General features: G+C 55.8%; 2 protein-coding genes and 1 long non-coding RNA gene across 8 annotated transcripts in view; 1 reads left to right on the top strand and 2 right to left on the bottom strand.

Annotated features, from left to right (window-relative positions):
- The window catches only part of DVL1 (dishevelled segment polarity protein 1), an 11720-nt gene extending 7790 nt beyond the window's left edge, over window positions 1–3930 (bottom strand). The window contains exon 1 of one of the 3 annotated variants that reach the window (XM_084788240.1): window positions 3411–3930. In XM_084788240.1, coding sequence (XP_084644366.1) covers window positions 3411–3580 — 170 coding nt within the window. In that variant the 5' untranslated portion in view covers window positions 3581–3930. The remainder of the gene's footprint in view (window positions 1–3410) is intronic. The other 2 variants (XM_084788239.1, XM_084788238.1) reach the window with 2 other exon arrangements.
- On the top strand, window positions 3390–9356 carry LOC311600988. Its single transcript, XR_014780424.1, has 3 exons — window positions 3390–3529; window positions 4869–5131; window positions 9224–9356. It is a non-coding gene; the product is annotated as an uncharacterized lncRNA (long non-coding RNA).
- MXRA8 (matrix remodeling associated 8) lies at window positions 7589–14155 on the bottom strand. Of its 4 annotated transcripts, XM_084788244.1 has the most exons (11): window positions 14055–14152; window positions 11884–12206; window positions 11017–11037; window positions 10607–10909; window positions 10305–10406; window positions 9731–10201; window positions 9237–9395; window positions 9119–9158; window positions 8964–9043; window positions 8810–8890; window positions 7589–8375 (listed from the first exon to the last, which is right to left on the bottom strand). In XM_084788244.1, exons 1-11 carry the CDS (start codon window positions 14057–14059, stop codon window positions 8350–8352), a joined length of 1611 nt encoding a protein of 536 aa, XP_084644370.1. In that variant the 5' UTR covers window positions 14060–14152; the 3' UTR covers window positions 7589–8349. The 4 variants fall into 4 exon arrangements, with proteins under 4 accessions (XP_084644370.1, XP_084644371.1, XP_084644373.1 ...); XM_084788245.1 differs by lacking the exon at window positions 11017–11037 and having other exon boundaries at window positions 14055–14155; XM_084788247.1 differs by lacking the exon at window positions 11884–12206 and having other exon boundaries at window positions 14055–14070.

Below are 14155 nucleotides of genomic sequence, written 5' to 3'. Positions count from 1 at the left end.
CAATAAAGCCTGACTGGCTCCCCAGTAGCACTGCATCCCATCCAGAACAGCGAGCGCCTACTCAGCCAGACCCTTACGGTGATATGGCCAGCTTGAGGTCTCTGTTATTCCCAATCCCTACCAAGACAGCCCTCTAGGGTCCAAAGGCCCCGCTCCTTAGTCTTCCCAGCCTAAGCAACCCAAGTCCTGCTTTCTACCTAGGGGTCAGAGCAAGAAGGAAAGCCAGGAGGACAGAACAGTACTAAGAGGATGGGGCTTGCCCCAGATCCCAGGGATAATCTTGATCCTACCCCACCCATGTCTATGCAAAAGACAAACATACAATACCCATGGGGGGAGGGGGAGGGGGGGAAGGGGGAGGCAGAAATGAATGCCCTAGGTATGTGATGCTAGCCACAGCTGTGGTATAGCCTCCTGGGCACTCCATAACAAGGCAGGAGGAGGCACACAAACCTCCCCACTACCCTGAGCCTTGTGTGCTTAGCCTCTCAAGAAGAGAGCCGAGCTCAGTGTGTCTCCATTGACTGCATGCCCAGCTACTCTGAGGGCAGAATTCCTACAGAGATCCTTGCAGTCACTGGGCTCTGCCTAACACCCACAGTGATCCACCCCAAGGGGAAATATGCTCTGAGGCAGGCCCTTTGGAGCTCAGCACAGCCAGGCCAAAAAGGATTACAGTAACGCAGAGAGAACCTCTCTAGTGACACCGCCCTGAGACAGCCCCATGCCAATTCCCATATACACGAGCCAGAGACGGAAAGAACAAACAGACACAGGCTACGGAGGTCTCTTGAGCTTCAAGGGGCTTCTGCATGCCCCCAGGAGGGTCCAAGTTCTACCAAGCACTGGTGTAGACTGGGCTCTTGGCCTAAGGAAACTTACTCTACATGAACTTGAACTGACAGATGTACACAGATCCCTGACCATAGCTAGCCCTCTTCTACCAACCTATCCCACGGGCCCTGAACCCACAGCTCAGGGAACACATTAGAATCCCTAGACTCTCACAATAAATAGTAGGAAGGCACGTGGGACACAGAAAGGCTAAGTCTCTGACCCCAGGCACAGGGAGCCCTCAGAACATTTGCCAACAAGCAGCAGACCCCAGAGCACAGGGCTCCCAGCTCTTACCCTTGCCTGCCTCCCTCCAGCTAGAGATGAGGCTGGGGCAACTGCCAGGCAGATGACCTTAGAATCATACCAGGCTGTCTGGAATCAGCAGTACATTCCTAGTAGCAGGGTCCAGGAGCCACACGTACTCACTCCTCTGCCACAGGCCAGATCAAGCATCAGACGCCTCCATGGGCCCATGGGAAGCCCAGAAGTCCCGCTCCAAAGCCTTAGGGTCCAGGGTCAGAACAAGCACAGGCTGCCCATAGTGGACGTCAACAGAGACCTTCACCTTCTTGGCCAGAGATACGTGTTGGGAATCGGGCCCTGGCAGACTCTACTCCTTACATTGTTGCCGGCTTTGGTTTAGAGTAGGGTAGGAGACCTAGACTCACTAGGGTACTCTTTACAGACCCTATGTGGTCTGAGGCCACCCCTGAGGCCACTTGCCCTGCTCAGGCAGCCCTGCTGAGCCCCCTTCTTTCTCTAGGTTTCCTTGGGGCTCTGTAGGTAGAAATCAGGCAAGGAAAGGAGGGGTGCAGTTGGGGCTGGGGTGGGGTGAGGGCTCCTTTTCCAGGCTCCCAAGGCCACTAGGGCATCAGAGCACCAAGTCAGAGTGAGGCCTACTGACATGCTTGCTGTTTGTGTCTTTCTGTGTCCTCCTGGCCCAGACCCGTATCTGCCCCCCCCCCACCTCCTTAGCCAGGGGCAGGTCCTCCAAGCCCACCACAAGCACAGCTTTAGTGGGGACCTATGTGAGCTGATGCTGGGTTACTGCTCTTGGCATATCCTACCCTACGTGGCTATCAGAGCAGAGGGGCAGGTACCCTCAGGAAGACACGCAGAATGTACAGCAGAAAGCAACCCAGGTCTGGGTCTGCTCCTCACCACTTACATCCTAGGGGCACACGTTTGTGAGAATATTTGGTGATTTGGTGATTTTTCTGCTAAAATAATATACTTAAAACAAAATGCACCAATACTTAGATCCAGAGTTGACCTGTCCCTGAGAGCAGAGACAGACCAGAGAGGGAAGACCAACCTCCAGGCAAATGGGGAACATCAACCTTCAAGCTCTGGAGACACACTCTCCTGTGCTTTTTCCCGGTGGCCGGGCACAGGGACTGGATTAGGCAAGAGACTGGGCTAGTTATCCAACTCAGGTTCAGCCCTGCCTAGACGCCAAGGGTCAGAAACTGGTCCGAGCTTGACCCCGACCCATGGACTGCCCAGGGACCCTGCAACCATGGAATCCAGGAAATAGTCTCAATGTCAAAGCCCTGAGATGTGGCCACACACAAGGGCACCAAGCACACCTGCTCTACCCACACAGCCTGAGCATGCTCCCCCTCCCCAGCCCTCAAGCACTGCCAAGCCATGGACTCAGGTTTCTGTGGCTATGCCCTGTCAGGCCTCTGTTGCACTGCCAGTCCCTGGCTGACTGTCCCACAGGCCCAGCTTAGCTCAAGTAGGAAGTCTCTTCTCCCGAGACAGCCACCACAGCAGTGCAGCTAGGAGACACACTACCTTAGCTGGCTCAAGTCAGCAGATAACCTGAGCACCTCCCAGGAACGCAAATGTTGTGTGGTTCACAAGGGGCAGAGGCACAGGAACCAAGGGGGCAGGGTGCACTGAGTGACCTCTGCCTTGCCACAGGGGCTCTACAGGGGCCGGGAGGAGTCTGTCTTCGCTCTTCAGAAACTTCTCTAAGCTCCAGAAAACAGAAGGGTACCTATGACCCGCCCATTCCACACTGGGTGCTGGGAGCCACATACCCCCAACTCTTCTCCAGCCCCCATAAACTGCACACCCTGGAGGGTAGCCCTGAACCCCGGGATCCCACCCATAGAGGAGGAATGCAACAGGCTCTATGCTTAACCAGACAGAAGGGGGTTAGCTTTGAGGGGGCGGCTCTCGGCACCCAACCTGGGCCAGCTGGGCACGGGAGCACCACCGGATGACGGTCAGAAAGCCGGGGCCCTCGCCTGTCCATCAAAAAGAACTCTCTGGCCTACCGAGAGAGTAGTCAAACGCTCAGATCCCCAGCCTGCCACAGACAGGTAAGTATATACCTACACCAGAGGTCACCAGGGCGCAGGGACTCTGCCTCCACCTGCTGTAGATGCGGCAGCGGGGTTGCTAGCGCCGGGGGCGCTCTCTGACGTCCCCAGACCCGAAAGCCCTGCCGGCGCAGACAGGTGCCAGCTCGTGCCCGCGCGGGCCGCCCACCCGCCCCCGGCAGCCACCGCACGCGCGCGGGAAGGGCCAGCACTCCCGCCCAGGCCGCGCGGCCCACTGACCCGAAGTCCTGGTCCATAGACTTGAAGAAGAATTTGTAGGCGTGCACCGGCCGGTTGCTGAGCACGTTCTTGAAGTCCGCCAGCGTGACGCGCTCGGGAGCTACGGGCAGCTTGACCAGGTACGGCGTCTCCTCCTCGTCCATGTGGTAGATGATTTTGGTCTCCGCCATGGCGCGGCAGCGGCGGCGACGCGGAACCCGCGCGGCGTCAGGGCCCGGCTCACCTCTCGGACGCGGGGCGCCCTCCCAAACCGCCGGCCCGCGCCCCGCCCGGCCGCCCCGCGGCCCCCGTGCGCGCCCGCCCTACCCGGTCCCGGCTCGCACCCGTCCCCCCGCCCGCTGCCCCGCGGCCCGCGGCCGCCCATCCGCTGCCGGCCCCGGAGCGGGCGCGAGGGTGGCAGCTCCCAGGGCTCCCGCGGCCCACCGCCCCCTCGGGCTGTTCCAGAACCGCCTGGCGGGGCTGTGCGCACGGCCGCCGGAGGGCGCCTCGGAGCCGGTGACGTCACTGGCCGCCCGCAGCGCGGGTGGGGCGGGGCCACGCACGCGCAGAGCGCATTCACGGGGCTGGGCTCCGGCTTGCGCGCGGGCGGGGCGACCCGGGTGGGACCGGCCCGGGTTCAGGAGGCCTGGCCAGCCAGTCGGGTCCCTCTGAGCACTGGCTTGGGGCGGGGCTCTGAGTTCCCTGATCCAGAAGCCAAAGCTCTACCCTCCTGCGCTCGCCCAGGTTCTCAGCGGGCAGCAGCAATCCTTGCGGCACCTGGGTCCGTCTGAGGTCTGTGGGCAGATGGGCTCGCTCTACCCCAGAAAGACAGATCCTGAAGAGGTCGCTCCCCTTGAGCCAGTAAGGTCGGCCAGGGAGCAGAGGAGCTTAGTACAGCGGCTAGGCAGGTCCCGGTTCTCCCACCCGATCCCAGAGTCTCCTAAATCCCCAATTCCGGAGGCACTGGCCACTACAAGGACTAAGTCTAGCCCAAGACAACAAGAGCCTCACTGCGCCACCACGCCCGGCTCCTGAGCTCAGTTCTAATGTCCACTGCCTTGCCCCCTAGGATCTCCAAGAAACTCAAAGGAATACAAGTGGCATCACAGGTGTGCGCACCGATGTCCAGGCAAGGCCAGGCTGCGACTGAAGCCAAAGGGATCTTTGCACTGGACTTTGTAGATCGAATTAGCCAGGTGTCCTCCCCAGACCAAGGAAGACCAGAAATGCCTACACTCCAGGATGGCCTAAGGCTGTTAGAGGGAGTCCTTCCCTGGCCAGTAGGAAGAGTGGGGACAGGCATACGATACTGGCCAGTGGTGGGAAGAAAGGATGCTGTGGTGACCTTGGTCCATTCCCAGACACTAGGAAAGCATGAGGAAACAGGACCCAGAGGTTAGACAGAAGGCGTTGAACGCACAGCACACTAAAGGCCGCTGAAGTCAGGCTAAGCAGAGTGTTCATCCTTACTCCCAACAGGGACCTGCTGTCCTGGGAACCCATACTCCATTTGCTAGCCGTTGGCCTTCTTCCTTGAATCTCCACTGAAGTAACCTGAAGAAGCCAGGCAAGACAGTCTCAGAGGTTCTGCCCAAAACAGAAGGAAGACAATCTCTTTTCTGAGAGCCCCTCAAGCCAAACACAAGCTACTACTGGCCTGTCGGTCAGAAGCACTCAGTTGAAAGGATCCCCGCAGCCCAGACACCCCGAATTATAGGAGGAACTAGAAAGCCAGAGGCCTGGTAGGAGCCATGGTACTGATGCTGGTGGGGGCTGGTTGGATCACTGCAGAGGAGATGGTTGTGTTGCCAGAGCCTGTGCCTTCCCAGGAGTGGCCTTGCCCAGTAGCGATGTGACCTCAGATAGGACCAGAGGCCACTAGTTTGAGAGATGCATACCATACCTCCTCGGGGCTCTGAGGTCCTTTCCTACTGTCACTGTTCTTAGAGAGCATTGGAGGTGGGCAAGAGTGAAGAAACAGGACCAGTGAGGTGGCTTCGGTATTTAAGGTACCTGCTGCCATGTCTGATGACCTGAGCTTAAAGCCCAGGACCCAAACAGAGTGCAGGCTGAAGGCCACCCAAGGAGTGAGAGCATAGGTTCTTCCAAGCTGTCCTCAGACCTCCACATTCATGCCATTTCTACATCTCAAAACATTCATACGATATAAATGAAAAAAGTTAACAAAGCAGGATGTGATGACATGCACCTTTGATCTAAATCCCAGCACTAGGGAAACAGAGGCAAGTGGATCTATGAGTTTAAGGCCAGCCATGGCGACATAGGGCACATAGTGAGACAAACAAAGATAAGCTGGGCAAAAAATAAATAAATAAATAATAAATAAAATACTGTTTTGAAAAAAGGGGTCAGTAAAGGTGTTTGCTTCCCCATAATCCATATAGTTTAAGGACAGAACCTGAAAGTCTTCTTTTTTCTTTTTTTTTTTTTTAGTTTTTCGAGACAGGGTCTCTCTGTGTAGCCTTGGCTGTCCTGGACTCACTTTGTAGACCAGGCTGTCCTCGAACTCACAGCGATCCGCCTGCCTCTGCCTCCCAAGTGCTGGGATTAAAGGCGTGTGCCACCACCGCCCGGCCCTTTTAATTTTTTTTATTTTTATTTTTTATTTGTTGTTGTTGTTGGTGGTGGTGGTGGTGGTTTGGTTTTTTTTTGGTTCTTCAAGACACAGTTTCTCCTGACTGTCCTGGAACTCACTTTGTAGACCAGGCTGTCCTTCAACTAACCTCCATGCATGTTGTGACACACATGTCTGAAAGACACACACATAAATAAATTAATAACATGCTTAGGAGGTAGGGGAGACGGGGCTGGAGAGGTGGCTCAGCGGTTAAGAGCACTGACTGCTCTTCCAGAGGTCATAAATTCAATTCCCAGCAACCACGTGGTGACTCACAACCATCCACAATGAGATATGGTGCCCTCTTCTGGTTTGCAGGTGTATATGCAGGCAGATCACTGTTTACATAATAAATAAATATTTAAAAAAAAAAAGAAAGAAAGAAAGTAGGGGAGGCTAAACAGACTCAGTGGTTAAGCACACTGTCTTCCCTCCTACAGGACCCAGGTTCCCAGCCCCACATGGCTGCTCACAACCATCTGTGTTAGGGAATCTAACGCCTCTTCTGGCTTCCATGGGCACTGACACACATGGTACATAAACATACGTGCAAATAAAACATCCATACACATAAAATGATATATGTTAATTTTTGTTTTGTTTTGTTTTTCAAGACAGGGTTTCTCTGTGTTGCCTTGGCTGTCCTGGACTCAGTTTGTAGACCAGGCTGGCCTCGAACTCACAGGGATTCGCTTGCCTCTGCCTCCCGAGTGCTGGGATTAAAGGCGTGCACCACCATGCCCTGATCCATTTTAATTTTTTGAAGGCTTTTTAAAATATATATATAAATGATTTATTCTTATTTTGTGTGTATGGTGTTTTGCCTACATGTAAATCTGTATGAGGGTGTCGGATCCCCTGGAAGTGGAGTTACAGACAGTTGTGAGCTGCCATGTAGGTGCTGGGAATTGAACCCAGGTTCTCTGTAAGAGCAACCAGCATTCTTAACTGCTGAGCCATCTCTCCAGCTCCAAATTTTAAAAGAAAATTTCAAAGAAAGAGTGAGAAATGAGGTCTGTGCCCTCTCTTAGCTGCTTTTTGACCTCTGAGTCCGCTGAGGTCACACAGGCAGGGCCCAGTTTTGGCTAGCCCTAGGGGGTCAGTGTCTGAAAGCCAATACCTGGTCCTGTTGGCCAAGCCCTGCCTCTTGGGGCTCTTGCTGCCCAAATCTCCTTAGACCTATGTCTGCCAGCTTTGCTTCTTCCTTTTACTCAGTCTTGGCATCGGCTTCTCAAAGAACTGAGCTAACACCATTTCTTTCTATGGCCCTATGTCCCCCTCTGTCATCGCATACTCCCTCTCCTTGCTGTGCTCTCGCACACATGCGCGCGCACACACATTCCCCCCCCCCCTCTCTCTCTCTCTCAGAAAATGAACTGAAAGCCCCTCATCATGGAAAACTGGTTCCTGTGTCACGGGATATCTGGTCCTAGAAGGACCAGACACTCAGTGGAGCAGGGAAGGACAGTGAACCCCAAATGAAGATTATGAGATCGCCTGAGGGATTCCCGAGGCCCAGACATGTCCACCCTGAACAGAAGGGAAGTCGCAAGGCCAAGGCTAAAAATCAGATGTGTCTTTTATTATCACATGAAAACCTCCCCAGCAGGAGTGAACAATGGCTGTTTGATGTGGCAGCTCAGGCCACTCAGATCCCTCTTCACCCCATCGTCACCCCAAAACAGAGGACAAGTCCCAGACTCCAGCCTAGGAAGGGATGTCAAGGCCAAGAGTCACCTGGTACCCAGTAACTGTTGGTGTAACTCTTGGAAGGCATTCTGCCAAAAGAATTCAGAAGCGGAGAGAAGGCCATGGGCCAGCACCAAGTGGCCCAAAGCAGCAAGGAGGGCCCATGAGTAAAACATATGACAGCAGGGCTCTGAGCATAGTGCATATATAGTCCAGGAAGACCCCCAGCACGATGGCTAATGAGTTGAACTGGTGGCCAGGAGTCTTAACTGGAATGCTTAAGTGTCTTCCTGACCTTAGCAGGAAGAGGCCATGCGGGACTTTGCGTGTGACAGACATTAACAAGGGATCTTTGTTGTATTAAAGTTGGGGGTACAGCCACCAGCGGGCACAGGTGACTGAAGGGCAGCAACCATACTATTGCAGAGTCCCTAGGGAAGCCACAGTTGCTCACCAAGATGAGGGTGATGTTTCTTGGAAGAGCAAAGTGCTGGCAGCTGCTCTGCCAGGTTTAGGCCAAGTTTCTAGGAAAGCAGGACCAGCCGCTGAGAAGGAGCCGGGAGTACCACAGAAGGGTCAGGGAGATGTCCTTTGATACACAGCTACTGGCCCAGCCAGAAGCTCAGGGTCCGTTTATTTGCAGTACTCCTTCCTGAACTCTGGAAGCCAAGAAAATGGCTAGTGTCTGCTCTCTGTCCCCTTAGTCCCAGTGGAAAGTCAGCGAACACATTTAGCATGACTTCCCAAGGCCTTCTCAGAAAAGACGGCAGGGGTCTCCTATCCATAGGGTCATGGGAGTAGTCTCCTATGGGAGTGTGTGTGTCTGTGTATTGGGGGACACTGGGGGGGTGTTGGGAGCATTAGGCGGTGTTGGGGGCATTGAGAGGCATTGGGGGGTGTTAGAGGTATTGAGGGGTGTTAGGGGTGTTGGGGGGTATTGGGGAGTGTTGGGAGGCGTAGAGGGTGTTGGGGGGCATTGGAGGTGTTGGGGGCATTGGGGGTGTCGGGGAGCATTGGGGGGTGTTGGGGGCATTGGAGAGTGTTGGGGGTGTTGGGGCATTGGGGGCTGTTGGGGTCTCCCTCCAATGCTCACCTTTGTCCAGATCCACATTCTTCGCGGGCAGCGGGCTGTGCGCCAGCTCAGCTCTCTCCTTCAGGATGTTGTTTTTGTAATCTGGTTGAGAGAAAAGAATAAGTGCCACCCAAAAACTGCACTTGCCCTGGACCCTTGTGGTCCTCACCCCTACCTAGTGGGATGTCCTCAGTCCTATCAGGAGCCTGGTGGTCCCTTGTGGCCACAGCAAACTCCACCATGTTCACATCCTTCCTAAAGGGAGACGGCATTTTAGAAGGCTGGAGCAGGGTAGGTCTGCCAGGGGAGCTGAGGAGAAGATGAACTTACCCCTTTGACTTCCCAATTTTTTTGTCTGAGGTCTCACATCCTGTGAAGACAGAGTTACTGTGTCGGGCTCACTGTCCCCGGTTAACCTGGCCCCTCTATTCCAAGGGCCCAGACTCACCGCCACGGTGACGATGGCGTGTAGCCAAGACAACAGTGATGAGCAGCAAGATGAAGAGCAGCAGCGTAGCCAACACATAGCCCAGTTGCTGGAAGAAATGTGCGCGGTTCTCTGGGACAATGACGTTGATGACGCTGTGGCCTCGGGCTACGGTGGGACCTACAGATAAGCAGCAAGCATCAGAAACCCTTGGCAAGCCCTAGCGGTAGTGGCCCATGCCTTTAATCTCATGGCTCGGGAGGCAGAGGCAGGTGGATCTCTCTGAGTTTGTGAGTTGGAGGTCAGCCCGGGCTACAAAGGTACTTCCGGGACAGCCAAGGCCACACAAAGAAACCCTGTCTCGGAAAACAAAAGCAAAAAACAAACAAATAACTCCCCAGCGCTCTCCCCCCAAAAAACAACAATAAGAAAAGAAATAAAGATCCTCTGCAATACCTTTAGCACCCTACGTCATACCAGGGCCCCTTCTCAGAGCCGGCAGGCTGTCCACACACCTGGGCTAGAACCACTGTTGTGACTGGACCCATTGCCCGGAGAGGCTCGAGCTGGCGCCTCAAAGGCGGGCTCGGTGACGCGTAAATGGAAAACTCGTCTCTCGTGCAGGCCGCAGTAGTGGTGGTGCAGGTGGCAGGAATAGATGCCCTCATCTGCAGGCTCCAGCGCATCTATGCGTAGGGAGAAGTCTCCGCGCGCAAAAGCGTCAGCGTTCACTGCTACGCGATCACGCAGGAAGGGTGGCCCGTAGGCACGGCGCTCGCCAGATGCGTACAGGTCAAGCAAGCGGTCAGCGCGGTCGTGCGGCACCCCAGGTAGCTGGCGGTCCCAATGGACCACCTGCTGCGCTTCCTCTATGTGGCGGTCAGTCCACAAGTGCCCACGGTTCAAGCAGGTCAGCAGTGCTGGCGCGCCGCGGGCCACGACCAATACTTCCTTCTCCCCGTCCCAGTACGCGTGACTTAACAGGGCTGCGGACGCGTCGAGAGAGGCAGTCAGATCACTGAGGTGAGAAAGGAGCTGCCGGGAGTTCGGGGGCGTAGGGATTAAGTAGCAAAGGATGGTAACACTCACGGTCGTCGGTGACCTCAAGGCGTAGGGCCACGCTCTCGTAGAGGTGGCAGTAGTGGTGGTGCAGGTTGCAGGTGTACACCCCTTCATCGCCCTCCTCCACAGCTGCTTCGCAAAAGATAACCTCAGAGTGTGCGACCCATCGTCCTCCGTAGCCCCTCCCCTAAAAGGGTTCAGTCCTCTCCATGCCCCCCCAGGCTCCGCCCTTACAAAGGCTGGGGCTATGTATCCCCTTGCCCCCACCCCGGCCAAAGTTTCCCTTTCTGCCAAAGTTTCAGCCCCCACCAAAAGATTCCATAGCGTACCGCGGATGAGCAGCGAGAAGTTGCCGTCGTGAAAGGCTGAAGGCGACAGCAGGAGGCGGCTGTGATCGCGCGACTCGTACACGCGCTGTTCACCGGCCGAGTACATATCCACAAGTCGGCGCCCTGGGCTGCCAGGGCCACCGCTTAAGTCCCAGTGGACCACGCGTTGGCGGTCATGCAGCCGGTCTTGGGTCCACACCATGCGCGGGCTCTGGCAGCGCAGTACCGCCTGGGTCCCGGCTGCCCAGCTCACCGCGGACTCAGACACCACGGAGCTGCTGGCTGCGGCGGTCCCTAAGGGCCCTTTTCGGGAAGGGAGAGTCAGTGGCCGAAGTCAAGACAGGGATGGATTAGGAGAGGAGTGGGCCCAGAAGGGCCTGGCCCACAGCTGGGTAGGGGGGACTACTAACCTGAGGGGAGGACGGCGGGGCCTGGAAGGAGAGAGGAGGGATAAAGCTGTAGGCATTTTTCACCTTTGCACCCTACGACCCACTGGCCTCCTGTAGTCATGGCAGTTTGTTGCCATGATGACACCTAAGTTCTGGAAGGGAAGCTGCAGAGTCAGGGCTGTCACCTTCCTGGCTATACAGACAGCTCTGCTGAGGGGGAAACCAGAGGTCTGGCGGGGAGTGAACTTGAAGTAGCCGATGTTGCCACATCATAGCAACAGGTCTACCCAAACCGCTCCAGCGTGACACTGAGGCAGCCAGAAGTCTACGATTCTGTGCTGTGCCCTCAGACACTCATGGCCCCGTTCTGTCCCCCACCCTGGGTGCAGCAGAGACCCTGCTGGCCTTCCTCAAGAGCGGAGAGGCCTACAGTCCCAACGGATGACTTGGGGAGCGAGTTCTGATCTCCCACCACTGGCCCAAGATACCGCGGGAGAGAAGCAGCTAATTAGGGCCCAGGCTTCTTAGGAAAATGTGCCGGGTCAGCAGGACAGACAGCGCCGGCCCGGAGGCCCTGAAGAAGGGCTTGGAACAGACTCTACTGGCCCCTTAGCTGTCAGCCCCGCGGACACCCCTCCCCACATCGGGGAGGACTGCACCCTGAGCAGCTGACCCTGGAGCCACACAAAGTGTGGGTACAGGAGGCACCCTGGGTGCATCCTCCCCAGTTAGGCTTTCTGGAGTTTGTTTTAGAGTATCTGAAGGCTTCGGATACCCTTCTAGGTGAATTGCTGTTTTGAGGCATCCAGCCCAGTCCTTTTCTTTGATGAGGGCTCTCCACCCCTCCCAGCCCAAACGCAGACAGTTCACCCTCTCTCTCACACTCACTCTGAAGAAGCACCAGTTTCCACAGCAAGACCCAGGACAGCAGTTCCATGGCGCTTGCCGGGACGCCGCTCCGCTTTGTCTTACTCAGCTCTAACTCTCCAGAAAAACAGCCGACCCCCTCTCCCTGCCAGCGCCCGCTGACATCACGGAGACCTGGGCCGGGTCTGTGCCCCGCCCACTGCGCTGCTCTGGTGCTCGGCCTCCCCCATCCTTGGCTGGCCTGTAAAGCTGCAGCCACCCTGTCCAGGCCCAGCTGGTGGGAGGGTCTGAGTTGGAGGCTCGGCCAGTCACTGGTCAGTCCTGGGGAGGGGCAGTAGCTCTGTCTGTGGACAGATGAAGTGGCCTGGATGTGAGAATTCCTGAGGCCATGTGGGTGCCAAGCATCTGGTAAACTTTCTGAGCTTCAGTAGAACTGCGGTTTGAGGGTGAATGGCCTGCACGCCCTGCTTTGACATTGTCCCCTGTGACCAGCCAGGCCAGAGCACCTGGGCTGCTTTCTCCATGTGATTTCCTGGTCAGATCAGGTGTCTCTCCCAGTTTCTACTTTAGCTGAGGGTGATTTTATTGTGCTCTTCTCTGGAGCCGTAGTGGCCTCCCTGGGGACAACATGATGGCACTGTGGTCCAGTTATCTTTACGATCAAGAGCAGCCTGATCATCCAGGCAGGCATGCGGGCCCTTGCCTGGGAGGCAGAGGCAGGTGACTCGTGAGTTTGAGTCGAAGCTGGTCTTCATGGTGAGTCCCAGACCAGCCACAGCTACACGTAGTGAGATCCTGTCTCAGGTAAAACAAGGACCGGCCAACCAGGGAGGTGGGTGATGGGAACTCTGCGCACAGGACAGAGGTGAGTGTGGTCAGCCTTTCTCAGGGCCTGGCCACTTGGGGCTGTCCACCTTCCTAAGGCAAACGCTAGAATCCTGAAACTAGGCCTGGATTACTGTGATCTGAGAAACCCCCACTTGGAGAAAGGGGAGTGGAACGCTCGCAACAGAAAGTACAAATTTGAAGCCCTGGGAAAACAAAGTCATATAAACAAATGGGAAATAACAGAGCAGCACTGTGTACCAGCTAGTTAAGCAAACCTCAGAACAAAAAGGAAAAGAATTCAAAAAAACCACAGAAGCTTTAACCAGTCTAGGCCACCTCTTTGGATGGTAATAGATACAAGCCCTATCCCTGAGGGTTAGGGTGGGGCTGTCAAGTCCTCAGACAAGTCACAACCTCAGCCTAGCTGGCTCTTGGAGGGGAGGGGACAAGGAGAGCCAGCTGTGAGGCTAGAGGGAACTCCTTAGGACCTCCAGGACCTGGACTAGGCAGGGCACAGCTTGGCCCCCAGATCTTCCGGGGGACTCTTATTCTGGAAAAACAAGTCCACCCAGCCCCCCTTGCCTTCCCCCCCCCCCATCCTCCCTTTCTAGCCCTTCCCTTCTGTTTTGTTTTTCTAAATGGTGTTGATGCCTTACTTGCTGCATTGTCTGTCTGTCTGTCCCACACTCTGGGGGCTTGACTTCTGTTATCTCTGTCTCCCCTTTCCTCTCTCCCATAGTTGTCCCAGGCTGTCCTTTATCCTGTTTCTTCCCATGGAGAGAACGTGTTCAGAAGTGAGAAAGCACACAGAGGTGGCCCAGGCCCCATCCTGTATATGAGGGGGACATGCTTCCAGGTAGAGGACTGAGGAAGAAGGTTCTAGAAGTCTGGAGCACCCAATCCATACCTCTGCTATCTCCCTGACCTTTGCAAACTCCCTGTCCTCAGGGCTCCACTTGAGGTCCGAGGAACTCCGGAACTGAGAACCCCAATAGCCTACTTTCAGGTCACAGGCCAGATGCTGATAACCATGGAAGACACCCCCCCCCAAATCTTCTTCCCCTGAGTCCTATCTTCTGCTTCAGGCCAGAGGAGACAATATGGCCAGCTGAGGCCTGCTGCCCTCCTCCCAGCCCTCCCCCACCCCACCACATCCTTAAGCAGGAAATAGCCACAGATGAACGCTGGAGCCAAGCAGGCAGCCTGGGCTGCTAACCAAACCACCTGCCCCTCCCATAGTCGAGGGCCTGAGCTGCTCCGGATCCCTTCCAGTCTGCACTGTGGAGCCCCTGGCTTCCCAGCCCCACCTAGAATCTTAGTCCATCTAGGAAGAGAACAAACAAGGACAAAACAAAACCACTGACCTCATGGTATTGTCCAAGCCTCAGCCAACCCAGAGCTGTAGACCCTCCTCCCCTTCTCCCAGGGGTGTGGCCAGGCAGGGGTATCGGCCAGCCCACTAGGC

The sequence above is a fragment of the Acomys minous genome (assembly GCF_964271855.1).
Source record: "Acomys minous genome assembly, chromosome: 6".
Taxonomy (NCBI): Eukaryota; Metazoa; Chordata; class Mammalia; order Rodentia; family Muridae; genus Acomys; species Acomys minous.
The sequence above is the reverse complement of the archived record's forward strand: the minus strand, read 5'-3'. Positions and strand labels throughout refer to the sequence as shown.